Raw genomic sequence first — 22,224 nt, 5'->3', positions numbered from 1 at the left:
ATAGATAGATAGATAGATGATGATGATAGATAGATAGATAGATAGATAGATAGATAGATAGATAGATAGATAGATAGATAGATAGATAGATAGATAGATTACCAGATTTCATCTCATAGCTTAGGCTGTGCTAGAACTTAGTATGTAGTCCATTATGTCCTTCAACTTTAAAATTAGTGTTACATTGTTTTGGGGGACAGGGGTGGGAGGAAGGGTGTACCACACTGTGAGGTATGAGGGAGTCTGTTGTTTCACTCATTCAACCATGTGGTTCCCAGACTTAAGTCAGCAGCTGTCTTGGAGGCAAACACTTGTTCCAACAAGGCCATACCTTGTAATCCCTCTCAAGTTGTCCCACTCCCTAATGTCCAAGCATTCAAATATAACTATTCAAACCAACATAATTGTCGAAAAAAGGAACTATTTTACTTCAGGAAACCCAGGCTAAGATGTGAAGATAACATGGGAGATTCGCAGAACTACCTGCTATCTGTTAGATTTTGGTTCATTAATCATGGTGTGTTCCTCTCCCCTAAAATGCATTTTTTTTTCACTAAATGAATATTGAGCTGGGTATTTCCATTGTCCTCAATGATGCCTGGTCAATGAAATAGCCATAATAAATCTCCAAGAACATTCCATTTCAAGCTGACTTTAACCTCAGGCTGGCCAGAGTAACCTCAGGCTGCCTGCTTTGTGTTGCGAGCAGGAAGAACTCAGTCGATAACCTTTAGCAGGGAATAGGAAGTCAGCTTCGAGCTTAGTTTCTTGTGGAATTCTTCAGTGAATGTGTTGGTATTATAGTGATGTAGAGAGCAGAGAAAATGGCAAATAGTAGAACACTTTCCAATTCAAGGTGAAATCTCTACATCCACGAAATTCCCAAAACCTTCCTTTAAAATATTTTAATCTCTTAGAGTTTGTGCAAAATGTGGCGCATGCCTTTAATCCCAGTACTTGGGAGGCAGAGGCAGGCAGATTTCTGAGTTCGAGGCCAGCCTGGTATACAGAGTGAGTTCCAGGACAGCCAAGGCTACACAGAGAAACCCTGTCTCAAATAAATAAATAAAAATTAAAAAAAAAAAACTTTATATTTAGTTAGTAAATGATTGGTTTATTTTGGATCCCAAGTGATTACCAGTATTATACAGCCTGTTGAGTGGTTTTTGTTTTGCTTTTATTTGGGGTTTTCAGTGTTTTCGGGGTTTTGTTGTTGTTTTGTTTTGGGAGGGTTGTTGTTGTTCTTTTGGCTATCTGTTTGTTTGGTTTTTGCTTAGAAATCTTCACAATACCTCCCCCTCTGAGATATGCTGACCAAAGTGCCACATTTTCCAGAAACAATGTAATGTTCAAGTCTCATCCAACTGCCCCAACCCAATTAGCCCAGTGGGAAAATGTAGAAAATAGATGTGATACTTCAAAATCCAACCAAGAATTCAAATGTTTTTGGGAGGCTAAGGATGTCAGATTTGTTGTGATTATGGATCCAGATGTTTCCAGTCACTTGTGTGACAGGTGAACTGGTTCTCCCCGTACAGGGTCAGAATTCAGGTATGGAGTTTAAAGGCAGATACTTCCTAAACGTACCTTAGTTTAGTCTCCAGTCTTGGGAATGTTTGCTTTCTGGCCTCTTGAGAAATATTTACTGTTACAATGTAAGGCACAGCCTAAGGTGCAGAGAAAAATGCTGTTTTTGAAAAGGAAACGTAAGGTCTTATTAGGGCAAAACTGTTAATTACACACTTCATTATTGTCAAGGTTAATACAGACAGGGAGAACAGAGGCACTTTTTCATTTCTTCCCCGGGAACAAGGGGAGACAGCTGTTCTCCTGGACAGATCCATTAACGCTTATCACCAGCCGCCAGCCTGCACAAGCCAGGCCATGAAATATGGCTGCTGTCACCAGGAGGCAGACCGGATGCAGTGGAGCTGGTCCAGGTTACAGCGGAAAGACAATGAGAACCCCAGCTTCAGTTCAGATGCAAATAGATTGCCTTGCATTGGTTTTTTAATGCCTGTAGCTTCCACAGCATAAAATTCACTGATACTCTTGTAGTTATTGTCTTCTTGATCTCTCTGAAATGACACAAATCTCATTTCCAATAAACGTCAGACGCTGACTCTGATGAGCAGCATCCTTCCGTGCGATGCCTGTCTAAGCCACATTGGGCAGTTCTGCATGTTTGGATTTCATTGTTGTCGCTTTGATGGTTATGATTCCATAAGGAAAACACAAGTCAGCAAAAATAAATATGCCTTGGGTTCTCAGGTAACTGGACTTGCGGATCAAAGCGGCTACAAAACCCTTCTCTTACTTTATTGTGTCTGTGTGTATTCTGAAAAGTTGTTTGCAACAAACATTTGCACTGCTTATTAACAATGAATTGGGAGTTCATCTGGAACAAACAAACAAAACCATGTGTTTTTATTAAGCATGATTTGCATACTTAAAGTTCTGAAAATTAATATCCAAGAAGAGGAAATACCTTTATTTTTCTTGTTTTTTATATTTGCTTTAAGTTGATTCCTTCTCATGAGTAAATTAAATATTTTTCCTTTCAAATAATAACAACAACTTTTGTTGCTCCTGTGCTTTATTTATCTGCAACTAAGGATTATTACGGTTCATTAGGTCTATGATGTTAAGAAAGCATGCAGACCCAACTGGGGAAATACAACAGCAAAATGATGAAAGTTTTTGTTTGTTTGTTTGTTTTAATGGTAGGGATAATGGCTGACCTTTTATTTTACTGCTAATATCATCATTATCATTATTATTATTAATTTACAAATTCACTTTACATCCCACTCACTGCCTGCTTCCAGTCACCCTCTCCCACAATCCTTCCTTCATCCCCTTTCCACTTCTTCTCTGAGTAAGTAGGAGGCTCTTTGGGACGTTGCATGCCCTTGGCACATCAAGTCTCTGTGAGCACATCCTCTCCCATTGAGGCCAGACAAAGAAGCCAAGCTAGAAGAACACATCCCACAGACAGGCAAAAACATTCGAGATAGCTCCACTCCAGCTGTTCGGGATTCATGTGAAGACCAAGCTGCACTTCTGCTACTTAAACCATAAAATGTATTTCACCTTCATAATGGATGAGAAAGCCCAAGTCAACATGTTTGCATGTTTAAGAAGGATACCAGTACAGTAATGACCATGATTTGAAAGCATTCAGTTATATATTTTTTAGTTCTAATAAAAAGCATTTATTTTATGTTGCAGTTGCAGATAATGTGAACTGCATCTCCCCTTTAAATTTCAGACGTTTGTGGTTTAGATCTTGTTACTAATAATTTTATTTTCTACTTGTATCTGGTTTTGTCCCATATATGCAATCAGCTTCCTTCCTTCCCAAAATTTCAGTTTTCTTTCCCAAATTTTCAGCTTAACTTAAAACTTTACTAAGATAATAGTCAAATAAGAAGAATTTACTAGTACTTACCAGTACTTTCTATGGCAGGAATCATATCAACCAATTTATTCATAATATTCATAAGTATGAATAAATCCTGTCTTAATCCTATAAGGAAAGTATTGACTCTTACTTACTATTTCATAGATTAAGAAGCCATGCTCACAAAAGTTTCAGCAGTTTTCCTGAGACTATATAGTTTACAAGTGTTGCTAGTCTAAGCTTTAAAATGAAAAGCAAACAAAAAAAAATTACATTGTTGTGATAAATTTGCATAGGGAGATGTGAGCCAACACCCATCCAGATACAATGCCAGGTAAGGAGACCTTTCTGCCCAAGGTTAGCTTGATGAACCAATGAGTTTAACTGTGTTACTTATAGAGTAGGGACATTGGCAAATGTGGACAGCCACCGAACTCAGCCCAGCAACTGTTAACTGCTTACCCACACCGCCTCTGCTGCCTTGTGTACAATACTCCAGGCCTTGCATAAGTAGGCCTACTCTTAGGAGTCTCATGTAGATGACCACAGCTGCTCTGACTTCAAAAAGGTAGTGAACATGTTGTGTCTATCTATGCCTGGCAAACGGAGCTCAGCATCAAGAGACATTTCTTATCCCTTCTTCAAATATCATTTCTTTCATAGCACAGTTAATATTTCCCCTTTTATACAACAGGCAGAAGTAATCTTATTCATTACACTTACTCCCTTAATTTGTATGTGAAGTGAACATTTCTTTGAATATAGTGACCAGTACATAGAAATAGCAGACTTGGCAGTGCAAGTCCACGGGTTAGCTGTATGCACTGACCTCTGTGACTCCACAGAAATCCATCATACTAAAGAGGATGCAGGAAAAATACATCAGTCTAAGAAATGTTGGAAAACAAGGGGTTACAGATACATAAGAGAGGAAGTTAGAAAGAACATCGTAGTAGTACCAGATTACGTTCAGAAATATAAACATGCCTTAATATTCATCCAGGTGAATAGATATTTAGGTATGCCTGTGTTAGTATACAAATGCAGATTTTCTAATTCTGCTCACTGGGAGGGCCTTGGAAAAAGATACCCCAGTAGTGATGAAGTAAACGCTGAGCCCCAATTGTCATGCCTTTAGATCCTATAGAAGGAGGTCATCGTGGAGAAGTGACTGATGAAACAACAGAGTTAGGGAAAAGTGAGAAAAAGGTAGAACACTTTATAGTGATGAAGAATGCTGGTGTGCTTTACAATAGAAAGAAGATTGTCAAAGGGACACAGACACCAACATAAAAGAATCTTTGGGGACAAAAGCTCCAACCATCTGGGTGACAAAGCAAATGGCACAGCGTGGATCATATCCAAAGGATTTAACAAATTCCTGGGAGTCTGTAATATTGATATAAACAAGTGACTGAATAAACAAATAAATAATAAATAAGGGCAATACATAAGCCTAAGCCTCCTATGCAGAACTTCCAAATGCTTTATGCAAAGATATGCCTTATGCAAAGAGGTGCAACTTAACCCTTACTGCCACCAACCCCCTCCACCAGGGTGGGGGTTGGGGGAGGATGCACCTGTGTCTCACTCCTGGAGGGAAAGAAGGAATTATAAGTTAGAAATTAAATACCTGATCAATAAAACTTTACTTAAGTGACCAAGGTAACGATAACAGAAATAAGCCATGTTGACAGTGTGCACCAGATGCAATATGATGAAACTGCTACTCCATAGCCTTCCTCCCTGCAAACCCATTTCCCCAGTTTAACCATGATAAAAATATCAGACAAATCCAATTGAGGGGCATTCTGAGAATACTTGTTCATTGCTTCTCGACACTTGCAAGAACATCAGCACCAAGGGAAGTCTCAGAGACTGTCAAAGAGTCTCAGAACACATAATAAATAAGTGTATTTCTCATGGATGGGAACCCTAAGAGAAGGCTTATAGAGTGCTGATAAAGGCAGCTTTTTATTAACAGTAATGCAAAATGCTAAGACGTGAAACACTGGCTGAGAGGAACACTTTGGAATTCATCTATGAAATGTCACTGTTAAACTATACTAAAGTGAGCTTATTTAAAGAGACATAAATAAAAATAATTAATCTAAGACTGTTTGTCAGGGAGGGGGACATGTCCTTGTCTTTCAGCATGAAGTTGGAGGCACTAATCTATGGCTTCCAGCCTCTAGGGCAGCTTGGTCTTCTTACAATTTGAACTTTCTTGTGGTACTAACTATGATGCTTCTGCACTCCTTACAACTTACTCAAATGTATTCTTCTCCTAAAATCTTGATAGCTACCCTTTGTTCTTTGTTCTTTTATCCACCCCCACATATTTCAGTGCAAACAGTGTAATGACAAGCCAAGGCACAGCTGACTGGTTTTGTAAGTGGATGGCTGTTTCTTTCTGTTCCTGGTATTCTGATGTTATTTAGGTTTATTAAAGGGAACAGTTTGCCGTTAAGATCCAGACAGAGTCACATCATTACCAAGCACAATCCCCAATCCAAAGATGCTAGGTAACAGTCCTCTTTGAGGACTGTAGTACAATTCTTAACAGTATCACACTGGATTGCAAGTGAAACCACATAATTATTCTTCATCCTGTTCCATAGTCACAGTTTCAGAAAGTGTCTTCTAGAACCATCCACAAAGTCTTATAGCATCAGTCAGTTATGCCTTCCATAGATGTATAAAGATTGCATACCTATTTCTGCCCATGCTTATATTCAAGTGGCACTGTTCATAGATCATCTGAATACTGAATTTTAAAATAACAAATATGCTTTTTATAACCAAACACTATAGACTGATAACATGTATAGCCATCACCCCATTGTTAGAAGCTGAAAGTTTGCACAGGCCCTTAGGCTGAAATTACTACTGATATTATTGTGTGTGTGTGTGGGGGGGAACAAAACTGCATTCTAAAAATGTTTATATTTACGCCCTTAGTCAAGTGTTTCTGGCATCCATAGCCAGAAAGTCTTCTCTTTGCAATAGGCAGTGGTTAATATAGAGACTCATACTGATCAAAATGCTGAAAAAAAAAGACCATTACCAGTGAATATCACAGAAAAAGAAGCAGAGAGATTGCAAGGCCTTGAGGACAGATAAAGAGTGCTGTGAAATGCTACCTTCTAGACATGGCATAGCCGATCCAATAAGGAATACATTGCAGCTATAACTGCATTCACAATACCTACCCAGAAACCAAGACATTAGGTGCCATGCTAGTTATAAGTAAGAGGGGACAAGAGAGGGAGACAGGGTGAGTATATTTGCAATACACATATGTATAAAGTTAGCAAAACTTAAAAGTAATTTAAAAGAATGTGATTTTTTTTATTGGCAAAGCAATTGAGAAAGACTTCTCTATACTCTAATGCAACCCGTAAGCACTAATTAGAAAGCCCAGTTTACTGTTGAATACTTGATTTATTTTTCCAGTGAAGTTAGGCAACAATTATTTTTTTAAACTAAAATGTTTCTCTCATGTTTTCTCCTGTTCTTTAAACTAAATGAAGTAGGGGACTATTCCCCCGCAAGTATAAAACCAGGGATATTTTCTTAAACAAAGTTCCTCCTATTATTCCTAGACAATCGTCAGAGGAAATAAATCCTGCAAGGAAACCTCTATCAATGGTCTGCTAGAGGATTTTGACAACATCTCCGTGACTCGCTCCAACTCTCTAAGGAAAGAAAGCCCACCCACCCCAGATCAGGGAGCAGCTAGCCGCATGCAAGGCCACTCGGAAGAGAACGGCTTCATCACTTTCTCACAATATTCCAGTGAATCCGATACTACTGCGGACTACACAACTGAAAAGTACAGAGACAGGAGTCTCTATGGAGATGACCTGGATCTATACTATAAAAGCAGCCATGCAGCCAAGCAAAATGGGCATGCCACGAAGATGAAACATGGAGACGCTTACTACCCTGAGATGAAGTCTTTGAAAACCGACCTGGCCGGATTCCCTGTCGACTATCACACCCACTTGGACTCTCTGAGAAAATCAAGTGAATACGGTGACCTTAGGTGGGATTATCAGAGAGCCTCCAGTAGCTCCCCTCTGGACTACTCATTCCAGCTCACGCCTTCTAGAACTGCAGGGACCAGCAGGTGCTCCAAGGAGAGTTTGGCATACAGTGAAAGTGATTGGGGACCAAGCCTGGATGACTATGACAGGAGGCCAAAATCATCATACCTGCATCAGACAAGCCCTCAGCCAGCCATGCGCCAGAGATCCAAGTCAGGCTCAGGGCTTCAGGAACCCATGATGCCATTTGGAGCAAGTGCATTTAAAACTCACCCTCAAGGACACTCGTACAACTCCTACACCTACCCTCGATTGTCCGAGCCCACAATGTGCATTCCAAAGGTAAGGTTCACTGCCTCTTCTCCATGACTGACTGACCCTACCAAAAGAGCTCTAGATGGCCAGCATCTTTAGAACTTGCTGGGTTTTTTTTTTTTTTTTTTGCAATAAAAATCATTTTCCAAATCCTATCTTATTTTCCCATGAGTCTCAAAATCAAAGGCTTTAAAACAAGGTCCATATGTCATTAGAATCAAAGTTTGGCTTTGGGGATCTATTACAAGCCTGCTGATTAAAATAACATGGAATTTGTATTTAATAGAACAATTTTCTGATTTACAACTAATAAATACAGTCTGATCATATTTACTAAGTTCTATGTAAAAGGGTAAACAACTGTAGGTTATTATAGACTATATAAATATATATATATATATATATATGTGTGTGTGTGTGTGTGTGTGTGTGTGTGTGTGTGTGTGCATGTATGTATGTATGTGTATATATACTATTCAACTCAATGGACAGCCTTTTATATATGAGCATGCTTTTCCCATCATTCTTTTAAATTTTAACAACACTTTCTATACGATTTTTTTCAGTAATAGATAGCAGCCAATTCCTGGATTATCTAGGGTTGTTGTTGGTTTTTGTTTGTTTGTTTGTTTGTTTTGTTTTGTTTTTCAGAGTGCTAGGAATCCATTGTAGAGTCCTATGTGCACTAGGCAGGCACCCCATCAGTGAGACACTATCCCAAAGTATGCTCTTAAATAAGGATCATATACATTTTCTTTGAAAACTGATGGGCCTGCCATACCCCATACTTTGAAGAAGACTATGGGGAAAGTACTGATCTTTGGTTAACAGCACACCATGTCCAGGAGCAAATTATCCATTTACAAACAGCCCCGGGAGGGTACACATGGTTGTTTTGTTCATGGTAACTTACCAAGGATTGGTATCTCACCTGTGCAACTGAAGCAGAAAGGCAGACTTTGAATATGGATTGTGGATTACCTTGAGTCTCAAGACAGTCTTGCTGGGACATGAGCACTAGTAGGCACATACATCTGGACCAATGCTTTCTCCTCAGCAGCTTGTCTGATAACACAGGCAACCCTGCAAGGCCAGCCTATCTGCAGCCATCTGCTTTGTCAATTCCAGACAAATTTCTCTTTTGCTTGTTATCTAAAATGTTTAAGAGAAGTTATGTGGGAAAACAGGAAATGAATTAAGCTATACTTTAGAAGAAACAAGGGACCTGTTATTTTTGTTCCCATGATAAAAAATTAGAAGTGAATCCTGAGAAAATAAGGCATGAAAAATATACTCTAGTTAAAATGTAAATGATCGTGGTGGTTTTAATATCACCATGTTAAATGGATTTAAAGACCATAGTTAAGGTGCCACAAATACTTTCCCATCACGATTGCTGGACACAGGTCTTACTAGCTAAAAGCCAACAGCCAAACCCACATAGCACCTACATTTATATCCTGGTACACAACTCTACCATTGATCATTCTCTGTGAGTACCATGGAGAGGAAGTCCTTCATAGTTCTAGAATCAAATAACTATGTTCTACTGCTGTGTCAAGTGACATGCTCGGAGCTCATTGTAAAGAATGCACTGGGCATGATCTCAGACCTCATCGAGTTGTAGCAGGAGGATCATAAGTTCCTGTCCAGCCTGGGCAACAGAATAAACCTCAAGGGCCTAAGGAGGGGCTGAAGAGTAGAGTACATGTATACCCATGCAGGGCCCCGGATTCAGTCCCCAGCACTACCCCATGAACAGATGGGAAGGCACTTGCTTGAGCCATTATTCTTGAGAAAATGCTGTTAAATTATATCACCTTTCAGCCCTGCAGTCATTTGTTTTTTCCCATCAACAAGGTTAGCCCTTTTTAATTCATGAGTCACAAACTATGAGATTGCAAGCTTCTCTTGAATAATGAAGTCAGCCTGGTATCTCTGGACCCATCTTTTCATAAAGGATTCAGAATGAAATGTCTAGAGGTAAACCCTGGCCCTACTAGAGGGTACACAGGCTCTACAGTTTGGTTTTAGTCCTGTCTAGTGCACTTCACTCATGCCTAGAGGCCTTTGGGATTAGCATGACCAGGAGCAAGCCTTGGCCACTCATTCCCCCGAAGAGAACACTGGGGTTTAGGGAGTCACAGGCCACACATAAGATTTTAGCTAGCTGTCTACACATGAGCTCTAGATTCAAGCCTGCCATTTCTCTAGCCTCGTTTTTCTCTTTATGCAGGTCTATGTTATTTCAGGGCTTCAGCTGAATTTGCAGCGAAAATCTATGATAAGTTTCATGGCCCTCCAGAACTTTGAGATAAGAGGAAGAGAGGAATGAAGCAGAGCCAAAAAACGGATATTTGCTTCATTCCTTGCAGACTTTCAAATATAAACCAAAACAGAACTCCTGGCCCAAACTCTAGCTTTTCTAAACCCCAAACAGTGCACATCACTTGTGGCTAAGGAACAATGTGAGTCCGTTCACACATGAGGCTGACTGTCTGCCCTGAGGTTTTCAGCATTTTAAAGCCAATGTTCCAAAGGAGCAAGCTGCTGTTCCTGAGTCTCCCAAAACCCAGGAGAATTGACGAGCAGGTTTTGTGGGAGGGCAAGAGGCGGGAAACATGTTGGTAATTAAAACGCTTACTTGATTAAAAATATAACATCTCTCTAAAAACAGTTAGGTGCCTCTGCCTTTAGAGCTGTACTCTGAAAAATCAACCAATTGCATTTGGATTTCCAGCTGGGGCAAGAAATAGTGATCACGACTCAGATAATTTAGCTTTGCCTCCTGACAGTTTCTAGAGAAGGGTGGGTGATGTTCACATAGCAGGGAAAAGGCACAGATACCATGGAACAAAAGGAGGTGTGTGTGTGTATGTGTGTGTGTGTCCAGTTTGATGCTTTGTCCTTTAATTTTTAGAATTTTAATTCTAACTCATAGTGAAGAAAAATGTAGGGTAACAACAACAAAAATCCCACTCTACTTTTCTTGTTAGCATTTAACGAATAAAAATTCATTGACACTATCATCTATTCTCTCCTTTTAAATCTTGTTGCCTGAAGCTGAGCAGATGAAACCTTGAGGTGGGAAAGGAAAGGCAAACAAATTATGGCACCACTCTCATCAAAAAATTACAGAGAGTAGCAAGAAGAGAGAAAGAATGCTTCTCGCTCTCCCTGGAAGACATGTCCACCATACAGTGACCTAGTGAGAGATACCACCATGTTATATTTAACATTGCTCTCCAGGGACCAGACAGATAGATAGATGTTGGCTTATGTGTCTTGGTGCCACCAGAACACCGTGGGGTAAAGCCACTGAAAATTCCTGACACAGTGACAATTCAGTGTTTCACAAGGCACTTGCAGCGTGCCATATATACATGTTGATTAGTTAACACTCACAGCAAAATGTCTCGCCCCCATTGTAAGTTACAGAATAGGATTTGGAAATCACATTAGCCACCTGCTCATTCAGTTCAAGAACTAACTGTGGTCCAGATCTTTTGTTTTTAATCCATGGCATGGCTGTCCCACAACACAGGGACAGATTCTGAAAGTATCAAACCTACAGTTGGCTTTTGTGAACTCTTTCTAGCTCTAATGTAATGATGTTGCATGAGAAATTATTTCAATACCTGCTTGGATCATCATCTTTCATTGAGAGGCAGGGTTTCTCAACCTTGACACTGTTTATGTTTTAGAACTGGTGATTCTTTTCCTGTAAAGGGATATTCTGGTGTGCCTGAGCATATAACAGCTTCTCTGTACCCTTCCTTATTAGGAGTCAAGAGTTCCCACTCTTAACCCATAATAATTAAAACGATCTACAATAACAAAATGTATCAACCTTTGCCATGGACAAGGCCATACAAAATCAGATAGCTCCAGAGGAGCCTTCTACAGCTACCTTTGATCAAACACTTTGAGCAGTTAGGGACTAAGTTTGGGGAGGAAAACCTATTCCAGTTTTGAGTCATAAAACTGCCATTTACTTACCAGGTGACTGTGTAACTGTGACTCCTCTTTAACCATGAAAGGAAGATAAAGACAGTCCCTGCCTCATCATGTCATCTAAGGGTTAAACGAATTCATGTCAGAACAACCTACTTACTCAAACCTGTAGCTGAAATGCCAGTCTCTATGTTGGCATACAGAGAGTGGCTATAGAGGGCCATTGTGTTCTAAGAACAATGGGAAGCCTTTTGCAGATATTTCCAATTTAGTCTTTGGAAGCCCAGAAAAATACAGGCTCCTTTTTTTGGGCAGTGGAGGAAGATGAAACTCCAGAATGCTGTCTTTATGGGTTTCCCCAAGTATATTAACATAGTGCTGAGTTGGGGTGCAAAGCTACATCCCTCTGACTTCCAGAACATTGGTATTTTCCTAGAGGGAAGCAGAGGAGCAGGGAAGTGGCTGTACTGTGTGGCTTTCCATTTAGGACATACTGCTAGATGCCCTCGTCTTGCTGCTGAGATTCGTGTGCAGAGGGAGGCTCTTTGAGCTGTCTGTTTATAGTATGCCCCAGATATGACTTCTAGTCATTTAGAAATATACATCATGGATAAATACTGAAACCACAGCTGCATAAAAGGGCTTGGATGGGAAGATCCATAAGATTCTTTCTATGAATTCATCCTGCCTTGGATAATTGCCTTGTTTGAATTTCTTAATGATAAAATGTTGTCATCTAATGTAGAAACATTCAAAGCCTAGATTTTTTAAAGAACTATTTATTTATTTATTTATTTATTTATTTATTTATTTATTATATGCGTATGAGTATACTGTATCTGTCTTCAGACACACCAGAAGAAAGCATCAGATCACATTGTAGATGACTGTGAGACACCATGTGGTTGCTGGGATCGAACTCAGGACCTTTGGAAGAGCAGCCAGTGCTCTTAACCACTGAGCCATCTCTCCAGTCCAAGGCCTAGAGTTTTATTGCAAGGTTTATGAGATTGTCTGTGCCTCAATTTTGTACTTTGAGCTTGTAATGAGAATTAAATAAGATTAATAAACATCAAGGAGTTAGTACATGGCAAATAGTATTAACCCTTATTCATGGTGATACTTCTGCTTAGAAAACATGCTACCATCTCTAATAAAGCTGGTCCTATAAGTATCCTCTCTGTATGTAATCTTTTACATGTTTTTAGACCATAGAAACAAATTCTATAACCCTATCTAGTTCATCTTTATAGACTTCCCCATGTGTAAGTACTGTCCTCATTTTAGAGATATGGGTCATAGAAGGTCAATGTACTGAGTTAATACCTCGCTACCATAAAAGTCTTAGTGAGCAACGTGAGAACACAATTACATCACACAATATTTATGTCCCTCTAGATTCAAAGTGTAATTCTCAGACTCTTCATGGAAGCTAGGGGCTAAGTGCACACTATGTATGCATCTTGATCAGTTTACCACACCATTTTCTATATGCAGAGCAACAAGAGAGTCTGAGGCTGTAGTTCTTGGTGTCTCAAACAGAAGGCATGTTAAGGTGGTCACGATTTCTCTAGAACAATAGGTGCCTAGAGAAGTGTCCAAGCTTACTTGGAACTTCCTCTGGAGTCACTAGAGGAGTCCTTTTCACTGTTTGGCTGGCCATTTGCTTTCTCAGGGAGGAAAAGACACAATGACTTATGTTCCCAGCCTTCAGGAATCACTTGTTCAATGGCTTGCTGTTATTGGTGGCACTGGCATGCTCAGACTCAAGCAGTAAAAAAGCATCAGCTCTTGCTCTACTTTTTCTCTTTTGCTTTTTTTCCAGTGGACCATCATCTAGGAACCCATTAAAAGCCTGATTCTTAGTGTAATGCCAGGGCTGCTGAAGCCTGGGAACTTCACCAAAAAATGTTAGGAAAGAAATTAAAAAAAAAAAAGAATATTAATGACTTCATATAACAATGGATGTTGTTGTCTTAATCTTTGTTTCCTTTATATACATGTCCCTGTATGGTCCTCACTCGGGCATGCAAAGAATGCAAAGGATAATGTCATGCTATCTTTAACATCTGCCCTACAGGTATAACTGTAGATATACCTTATACTATACATGAGCATACGCCTTCCTGGGAATGCTCTTTTTCCTGGGAATGATTTAAAGCTAAGTCATACTTTGGTCACTATGAGTAGTTCTTTCTGCAGTAAATTAAAAGACAAAAGGAATTTAGCCTGGTGTTGCCCATCCCTAATTTTCCCAGAACCCTGAAATGCATCAACACATATTCAGAAGCAAAGAGCCAATCCTCACTGACTCCGAGTCCCTGCACATTCTTTCAGGCACTGGGGCAGAGTGTCTGTTGTTGGATGGAAGATACTTCCTTTGAGCTAGGAAAAACAATTATAGGGATAATTACACATGCCAATTCAGAGGTAGGAGAAAAGCCAGATATAGTGTGCTCGAGTCTGCTCATCACAGACTTAGTCATTTCTTCCTAAAAGTACTCTCTCGACATTTGCAGAGGTCAGTAGCAACTTATCTGAACATCCATAGTGCGTATTTACCATTTGTTTAATAAGTCAGGAAAGACTTGACTCTTCAGGCTCCTTGTTATGAGATGTAGATTCCCTAGGCCTAAATGAAATTCCAACTCAAGGGTTTGGGGAAAATTCCTGGCAGCTTGCTCAATGCACTGAAGAGTTTCCTTCTGCACAAGGTCTCCAAAAGCACACAGAATCCAGCCTACCTCCCAGCCCCCCTACCTCAGCAGCATAAGGAGATGCTCCATGCTTTGAGGGTCACAAGGTTGCTCATCACCACTACTCATTGGCAGCACTTGCCTCTTTTATCGAAGTTGAACATCAGCTCCTAGCATGTGCTATGTACCCCTGTCACACAGCCAGCATAAATGTGCCACATCTACTATGAAACTAATTGCTCCCTCTTGTAAATGAAAGGAAGTATCAGGAAGGAAGCTCACCACATGAATAAAATTCAAGGTTTTGCTTTTGGCAGAAGCAACAGTAACTACTTTATTAAGGTTCAACAGGAGGTTGCTTTATACCCTGCAAAGAGACAGACTGTAGCTCAGAGGACAACAAACAGCTGCTGGGGAAAGCAAGAATGAAGGCCCATGAGTCCATCAGCCTTGGGCAGAGCAGGGGAGCTTGCCTGAGAGCAAGCAGGAATCGCATCAGTGCTGTTTCCTGACCGAAAAAGGAGAGAAACTGGATTGCAAAGCACAACAGGAGGGCCACCAGAATGAATGAGTTGTCTTTTCCTAATTACCAGTCCCTAAAATGTCTCTGCAGGAAAAAAAAAAAAAAAAAAAAAAAACCACCAGTGATGCTCCCTGGCTCTCTTGCGGATGCTCTTTTTTTCCTCTCCCAACACCAAGGCTGGTCCTGTTAACATTTTCCTTTCAGTCCAGGAAAATTTAAGATGTACTTTCCAAGCTCAGACAATAGAGGGCTGTGATTCGCTTTTATCCCACTCTGATTTATGTAGAGCGAGCAACACCCAGTCTGCCTTTTTCTCCTTTTTTTTTTTTTTCCTTTTTTTGAGATGAGCAATCTCTTTGTTTCATTGTGTTCCAAAAAGGTGTATTGGAGCATCACAACTGAGCCCTGGAAGCAGCTGTCTCCCTTCCCTGTAATCTCCATCCTTCACGGAACATTCCTTGGTCCCCATTCTGTAGGAGAGATGCAACAGCCCAGCCATCGCACACACCACCTTCCAGCACCAGCCAGCCACAGCCAGCCACAGCCTCCTTGATGTCAGTGAAGGGGCTCCTGGTGACAAAGGGATACTGCAGCATGATTTTTTCCCCTTCTGTTCTTTCTCCCACCCTCTACTTTTTTTTCCAGCCTTGGCATAAAATGGTCAAATGATGTTCTACTGCAGAATTCAATTTCACAGTTCAGTTAGGTCCTTGATTACACTGCCAAATTCAGATTAATGTGCATTTAACTAACATGGATCAGGGGAATTCTGGCTGACAGCCAGCTGTAATCGGGGCAATTGATAGCGGTGAGGAGTTTTATGCCCTGTCCACCGCAGTGCACCACTGCTGAAATTGATTGATTAAATGAATTCATTGCTATAATTACTTATAATGTTGATACATCACAAGCCTGTACCTAACCCTATCCTTGGAGACAGTGCACTTATTGTAGAAGGGCATTCTGGCTGAACTGTTAACTGGGGAATTATTTATTCCCACATAATAAGCCCTCCCCCCCCCCACACACACACACTGTACATCTTGACTAGAGACAGAAAAAGGCACATTCCTTTAAGAATTCATTTATGTGGTATACTAAAAACCAAGTGTATGTTATTAACCACCCCAAAAGAAAGAGCTCCTTGTTCATCTGTCTGTATTTTTAAAGATTCCTGCAGAGAGAATTTCCTCTCCAAAGGTAGCTGATATGCAACAATCATTAGTGGTCTCCTTGCACTACAGCTAACTGGTTTGGCAGCCTGGGGTGATAATTTGCAAAACAATTGATCTAGCTGTCTTTTATTGCATTGGGCCATATGGGAATCCCCTTTAGAGTCTGTGGGAGGGAAGTCATTCCTGTAGACTTACTTGTTCACAAAGCACACAGGACTGCTTTCCCTGGAGGAATGGGGGCAGTCTTTGTGGTGACTCTATTGTTTGCTCTCCTATGTAAAGGCTTTCTGCCCCTACTCAGTGCTTGCGCTGAGGACTCTGGGGGGAAACCGGCATACACACCTCCTTTGGGAATGGTTTAGAGTATGGGTTCTGGGAGATGCAGTGGTTCTCTTAGTAATTACAATCCCTTTCAATAGCCTAACTCAACTGCAACGTGCTTTTACTAAATGATTAGTTTCTATATCCCTTCACAAATACAAATACTAGAGACAGGCTTACTCATGGAAACTCCATAGCTTTTCCTTTTTCTTCTAGAATATGTCTCTAAATTACATAAGAAAAGATTTCATAGTTCACATTTGACTTCCCTGCATGAATACATGCATGTAAGAATGTACATAGGCGGATTCATCTGTGCTTCAATAAAACCCCCAAATATAGACTACCATCAGAAAGTCAAGTTAGAGGAATGATGACAGAAATCAAGAGTGGGTACCAGGGGGAGGCGGTCACACCGCAGAAAAGCAACTAGGCTTCCCTTTGTAAAAGACAATATGGATGTAAGCTGGGTATCACTGGCACCAAATACAAAGTTGGTTTCAGCCAAAGCATACTGAAAATAATGAGTTTTATACATAGATGATCAATTCATTTTTCTGACACAACCATATATATATATACATATATACATGTGTGTATATATATTAATTACTCATCAAATATGTATATATTTGAAGAGTAATCTAAGCCAACACTGTTAAAAACCAAAATATAACTCTAGTGTTTCTCTCCTCCCATAGGCCTTATCGTTCATTATTTTCCGGTCGAATTCTTATTTTGTTTCAGACTACTCAGATGTGTAAGGTCACAAATAAACACCAGGACAGTCCTTATCCCTGCTATCATCGGTTCACACAATACCCTCCTCTGTCTACTCCCAATCCTCCATCATTGAAGCCAGTTTCAATGAACTTAAGCAGGACCCAAGTGACAAATGATTCAAAGACTGACACTGTCATTCTTCTGTCTTAGTAGCTTAAAGTCTTTTTCTCTAACCTACTTCAACCTACTATGCCTTGGGAGTCTTATAAAATAAAATAGGGCTTATTGTTTAACATGAGGTTGAAATACCATGATGTGCATTGAGTCCTCAGAATAGACCTTGCTACATGGAAAGCCCTCAATAAATACTATCATTAGGACTTCCTTTTTCCTGAAAGAACAGACTTTTAATAGAGTAATCCCTTAGGGAAGGAGCCCAATTTTGGCCCCAGGAAAATGTCAGAGCATTTTAATCACAAGAAAGAGTCCCAGCTTTGATTACACAGATCAGATAGGTGACAAGGAATAGTGGGAATGTCACAGCAGGCAAGAAATGAGATCTAGGTGCCAATGTGCTAATAGCCCAGGACATCCAGAAGCCTCCTCCTGTGAATATTGGATGAACCTTAGCAGAGTCCGCATGTCCTGTGATTCTTATGGGCATAGAGGGCCATTGGCCTGAGTGATATGCAAAATATATTATGTTTCCAAGCCTCAATTTTATTGAAAACAAAACAAAATTAAAAGGAATGAGGTCTTTCCCATAGTCATGAGCCTGTAACATGCTCCATCAATGCAGTTGCTTAAGATCAAAGTGATGGCTGCAGTTCAGTGACCCCATGGCCCCAGGGGGACCACTCCTGTACTTCTCCTTTAGAAAGCCTGACCGTCTGCTATCATCCCCTTGAATGGATAGATAAAGGCCCCAAGAAGAGACCACATGTTCACTTGCCTGAAGCAGACAGTTAATTTTTCTGAGTCACTTAGTTTGGCTCTAAAATTGTCTCTTGTGGTTTTAGCTGTTCCACGTCGCTTCTTTAAGAGTCTGTACCTCGTAGCAGGAGCCATGAAAGGCAATTGCATCTTCTTATCTAAAACTCCTAATTCCAAAGATGTTCAGCTCTCAGAAAACAATTTTGTCTTGTCTGTAAGAGGAAACTGTCCCCTTCATGCAAGCATGTGCCTTTTCTTTATATGCCATAAGCTACTTGCACAGGGTAGATCCTGATAATGCTGCTGACAACTGACAGAGGAGGAAATGCCCCCAACGCACTGCCAAGTGGTGTTTGTGACTCCTACTGGCCATAGCTCTACTGTCTGTAATATACCTTTAGAGACCATGCATGCTTATGGGAGATGAATGCAATTTTGTTTTAACTATGAGAGAGAAAAATATCTCTCCATGAGGACCCACTCCCTCTCAAGACCCACTTTCAAAAATAAAAGTTTAAGACATCACTTAGCCTTTCCTGCTGGCCTTGCTGGTAAACCTGCTCTTGGTTAATGGCAGCTCAATGGAAAGCAAGACTCCCAATTATTTACATTACAGTCATGCTCCTCTACCCTGATCCCATTCCACATGCACATACACACACACACATGGCCTTAGAAATCAGTCTGGTTTCTAATAGAGTAATTTAGCTATAACAATTGTTTAATGTATTATAATTAAAAGTTTTATATCTTACTGTTTTAAAAACTTAATGTATAGGAACCTATATGATATTGGTATGTTATACATATTCTGTAAACAATAGCTAGTTTTTTCTTTATATGACCATTATTATATGAAGTACTTTATAGAATTATAACAGTATAAGAGCTTATTGACTCATCATCTTTCAAAATCCTTTCATATCTAGACAATCTTTTAGAGTGTCCACAATCTAAGAAATGAGACGTTAATATTTTTGACATTCTTTCATTTTATAAATGGGGAAACCGAGGCTCAAAGATGCTGAGGATCTTGACTGAAGCTATCAGAGTTAGAATATGCCCGATTATCTTTCTCTGCATATGAGGCAGGACTCTGACTTAGGCGATACCTGCTCCCTATTCCAGTGCCATCAGAGTGGTGGAGCCATCTGAATGGAGTGAGGTGAACCTGCAGCTAGAACAGCTAACACTTGTGTTACACATCTTACATGTTACCTGTGTAACAGGACATCACTGTCATCAGAGCCAAAAACCGTACAGAACAACCAAGAATGGGGCTAGGGTAGTGGTTTTCAGGAGATCACTTTATGCAGTCCTTGTTCCCTTGGATGATGGACTGGACATCCTTCCATGCAGTGGATAGATGCAGCTGACACATGCCTGCTCCACCATCTTGCCTGCTTTATAGGGTGACGGGCTCATTCCATTTCACTTTCTAGGGCTATTCAACAGCATTCATTTATCCCCTTATGAAATACTTTTCAGCCATGACTCCAAATTTTCGTGCTGCCCTTGTGTTTCCTGCCCTTCTGGAGACTATGTCTCTGTCTGATCTTGCAGAATCCTGCTGTTCTGTCTGATATCATAAGAGTGTAGATGTTGGATTCCTTGCACTTTTTTTGTTTTTGTTTTTGTTTTTGTTTTTTCAAATTCATCATCATGGCTTTAATACCAAGTAAGCATTGGTGGTTCTCATACTCACATCTTTACATTTACCCTAGGACTTTAAAAATATCTAAGTCATCTAGGTGACATCTCAACATGGGTGTCTAATAACTCTCTCAAGCTTAATGTTGTCATAGCAGAAGTCACAAATTTTCTCTATAAACAACTTATCTATTGCAGTTTAACAAATTATCCCAGAGATTTGTTGTTTGAAACAACAGTATACATTTATCAACGTGCACAAATTCTTGTGTCAGGTCCCTTGATATATTAGCTATCAATTGCTCTATAACAAACTCTCATGAAACAAAATGTACTGCCACGTAACACATTGCCTCCTAGACATAAAATACATTTACTCTTTCACTATTTCTGAATATCGGTAATTTGGGGAGCCTTAGATGGCCGATTCTGTCTTGGCATCTCTCGTAAGGTTGCAGTCAAAAATTCAGGCAGGGATACTGTCATCTGAGGGCCAGACATGAGCTACAGGAGGCGCTTCACTATAGCTCATAAGCATCCGTTTCCAGCTCAGTCATGGTAGGAAGCCTTACTTTTTGAAGCACGGACTTCTCAAACAGAATCCTGTGTGCTCACATGACAGAGCCCTTGAAGAAAGGCCCGGCATGTGACTTCACTGAGAGACACTGCACAGCAAGTCTGGAGCCATTCAAATGGACACAGCAATTTGCTGGCTTCCTAACCTTTCCTTGTTTTTCTTGTCCTTCTCCATCTCCACTACCAAGTTCCCTTAGCCCTTCTCCTCAACATCAGAGTGAAATAGTTTTTGCTGGGATCTCATTGAAGGCTGGCCAATGCCAAATATTTTTTTCTCATGAATACTTGAATTTATTATTTTTTTTAATTTTCAATTGAACTTACTTGGTGAAAATCTCCCAATTTTACTCAATACTCCTCACTGAAGCAAAATCTACTCCCCACCAGGAGCCATGTTTTCCCTTTTATAGGTATAGGTATAGGTATAGGTATAGGTATAGGTATAGGTATAGGTATAGGTATAGGTATAGGTATAGGTGCTGTGTTGTGTATAAGAATTTCACATACTACCTTCAAGAAGATAAGCTTGAAAGCATGAAGGAATTCTCCTTCCTACCCCTGACATTTCCCCTCCAATGTTGGCTGAAGACTAATGTCCTTTATCATGGGAGTCTTTCCTTTATAATTATGGCACAAACAAAAAGTATATCTTGGATAGGGATCATCTGAATCAAATAAGCCCATGGTTGGAGGTAGGGGTAGGAAGCACGGGTGTGGGAAAGCACTTTCCTGGGTGTAGCTGGTATGGTGGCTGCCCAGGCAGGTCCTGTCGGCACTGCTTCTCCTCCTTCTCGCAGCCAGAGGCTTCAGATTGAGAGCTAGTGAATACTGCCCATGTGTCTCTGTCTTCTCAGGTGGATTACGATCGAGCACAGATGGTCTTCAGTCCTCCACTGTCAGGGTCCGACACTTACCCCAGAGGCCCCACCAAACTACCTCAAAGTCAAAGCAAAGCAGGCTACTCTTCAGGCAGCCACCAGTACCCTTCTGGGTACCACAAAGCATCTCTATACCACCATCCATCCCTGCAAACCAGTTCTCAGTACATCTCCACCGCTTCTTACTTAAGCTCTCTCAGTATCTCCTCGAGCACCTACCCTCCACCTAGCTGGGGCTCCTCCTCAGACCAGCAGCCCTCAAGGGTATCCCATGAACAATTCCGAGCTGCCCTGCAACTGGTGGTCAGCCCAGGAGACCCCAGGGAATATTTGGATAACTTTATTAAAATCGGAGAAGGGTCGACAGGCATCGTGTGCATTGCAACGGAGAAACACACAGGCAAGCAAGTGGCAGTGAAGAAAATGGACCTCCGAAAGCAGCAGAGACGGGAACTCCTTTTTAATGAGGTAAATGCTGGGTTTGGGTTGCCTCTTTTTCATGTGAATGTAACATTTACTTCCTATTTCAAACACAGTATGTATGCAGGGGCTGGGAAGAAAATCTGTTAGTAAACTGCTTGCTATGCAAGCATAAAGACTTCAGTTTTATAGCCAGGAAAGTAAAACAACAACAACAAATTGGCATGGTCATGTGTGCTTGTAATCCCAATGCTGAGAGATCTCCAGTTTTGTGCTTCCTCCAATCTAGAGCTTTCTGGCCAGAGGGCCACACTATGGGTGAACCCCTGGCTAGTAAGAGAACCTGCTCAAAACAAACAAACAAACACACACACACACACACACAAACAAACAAGCAAACAACCCAGTGACACTCCTGAGCAATGTCACTTACAATTGTCCTTTATCCTCCATATACCTGCTCATACCAATGTACATTGCATACATATCTCCCCACAGAGAGAGACAGACAGACAGACAAACAGACAGACAGAGAAAGACAGAGAGACAGACAGAGACAGAGAGAAATATTATATTTCCAGTCATACATTGGCACTGCACATAAAAAA

At 40.6% G+C, this 22,224-nt stretch overlaps 1 protein-coding gene across 7 annotated transcripts in view; it reads left to right on the top strand.

Annotated features, from left to right (window-relative positions):
* Pak5 (p21 (RAC1) activated kinase 5) overlaps nucleotides 1-22,224 on the top strand; it is a 303,671-nt gene that overhangs the window by 262,553 nt on the left and 18,894 nt on the right. For all 7 annotated transcript variants that reach the window (XM_021155661.2, XM_029474644.1, XM_029474646.1 and 4 more), the window contains 2 exons: nucleotides 7,009-7,794; nucleotides 21,173-21,664. In XM_021155661.2, coding sequence (XP_021011320.1) covers nucleotides 7,009-7,794; nucleotides 21,173-21,664 — 1,278 coding nt within the window. The remainder of the gene's footprint in view (nucleotides 1-7,008; nucleotides 7,795-21,172; nucleotides 21,665-22,224) is intronic.

The sequence above is a fragment of the Mus caroli genome, chromosome 2, assembly GCF_900094665.2.
Source record: "Mus caroli chromosome 2, CAROLI_EIJ_v1.1, whole genome shotgun sequence".
Lineage (NCBI taxonomy): Eukaryota > Metazoa > Chordata > Mammalia > Rodentia > Muridae > Mus > Mus caroli.
This window is presented reverse-complemented; position numbering and strand designations above follow the sequence as displayed.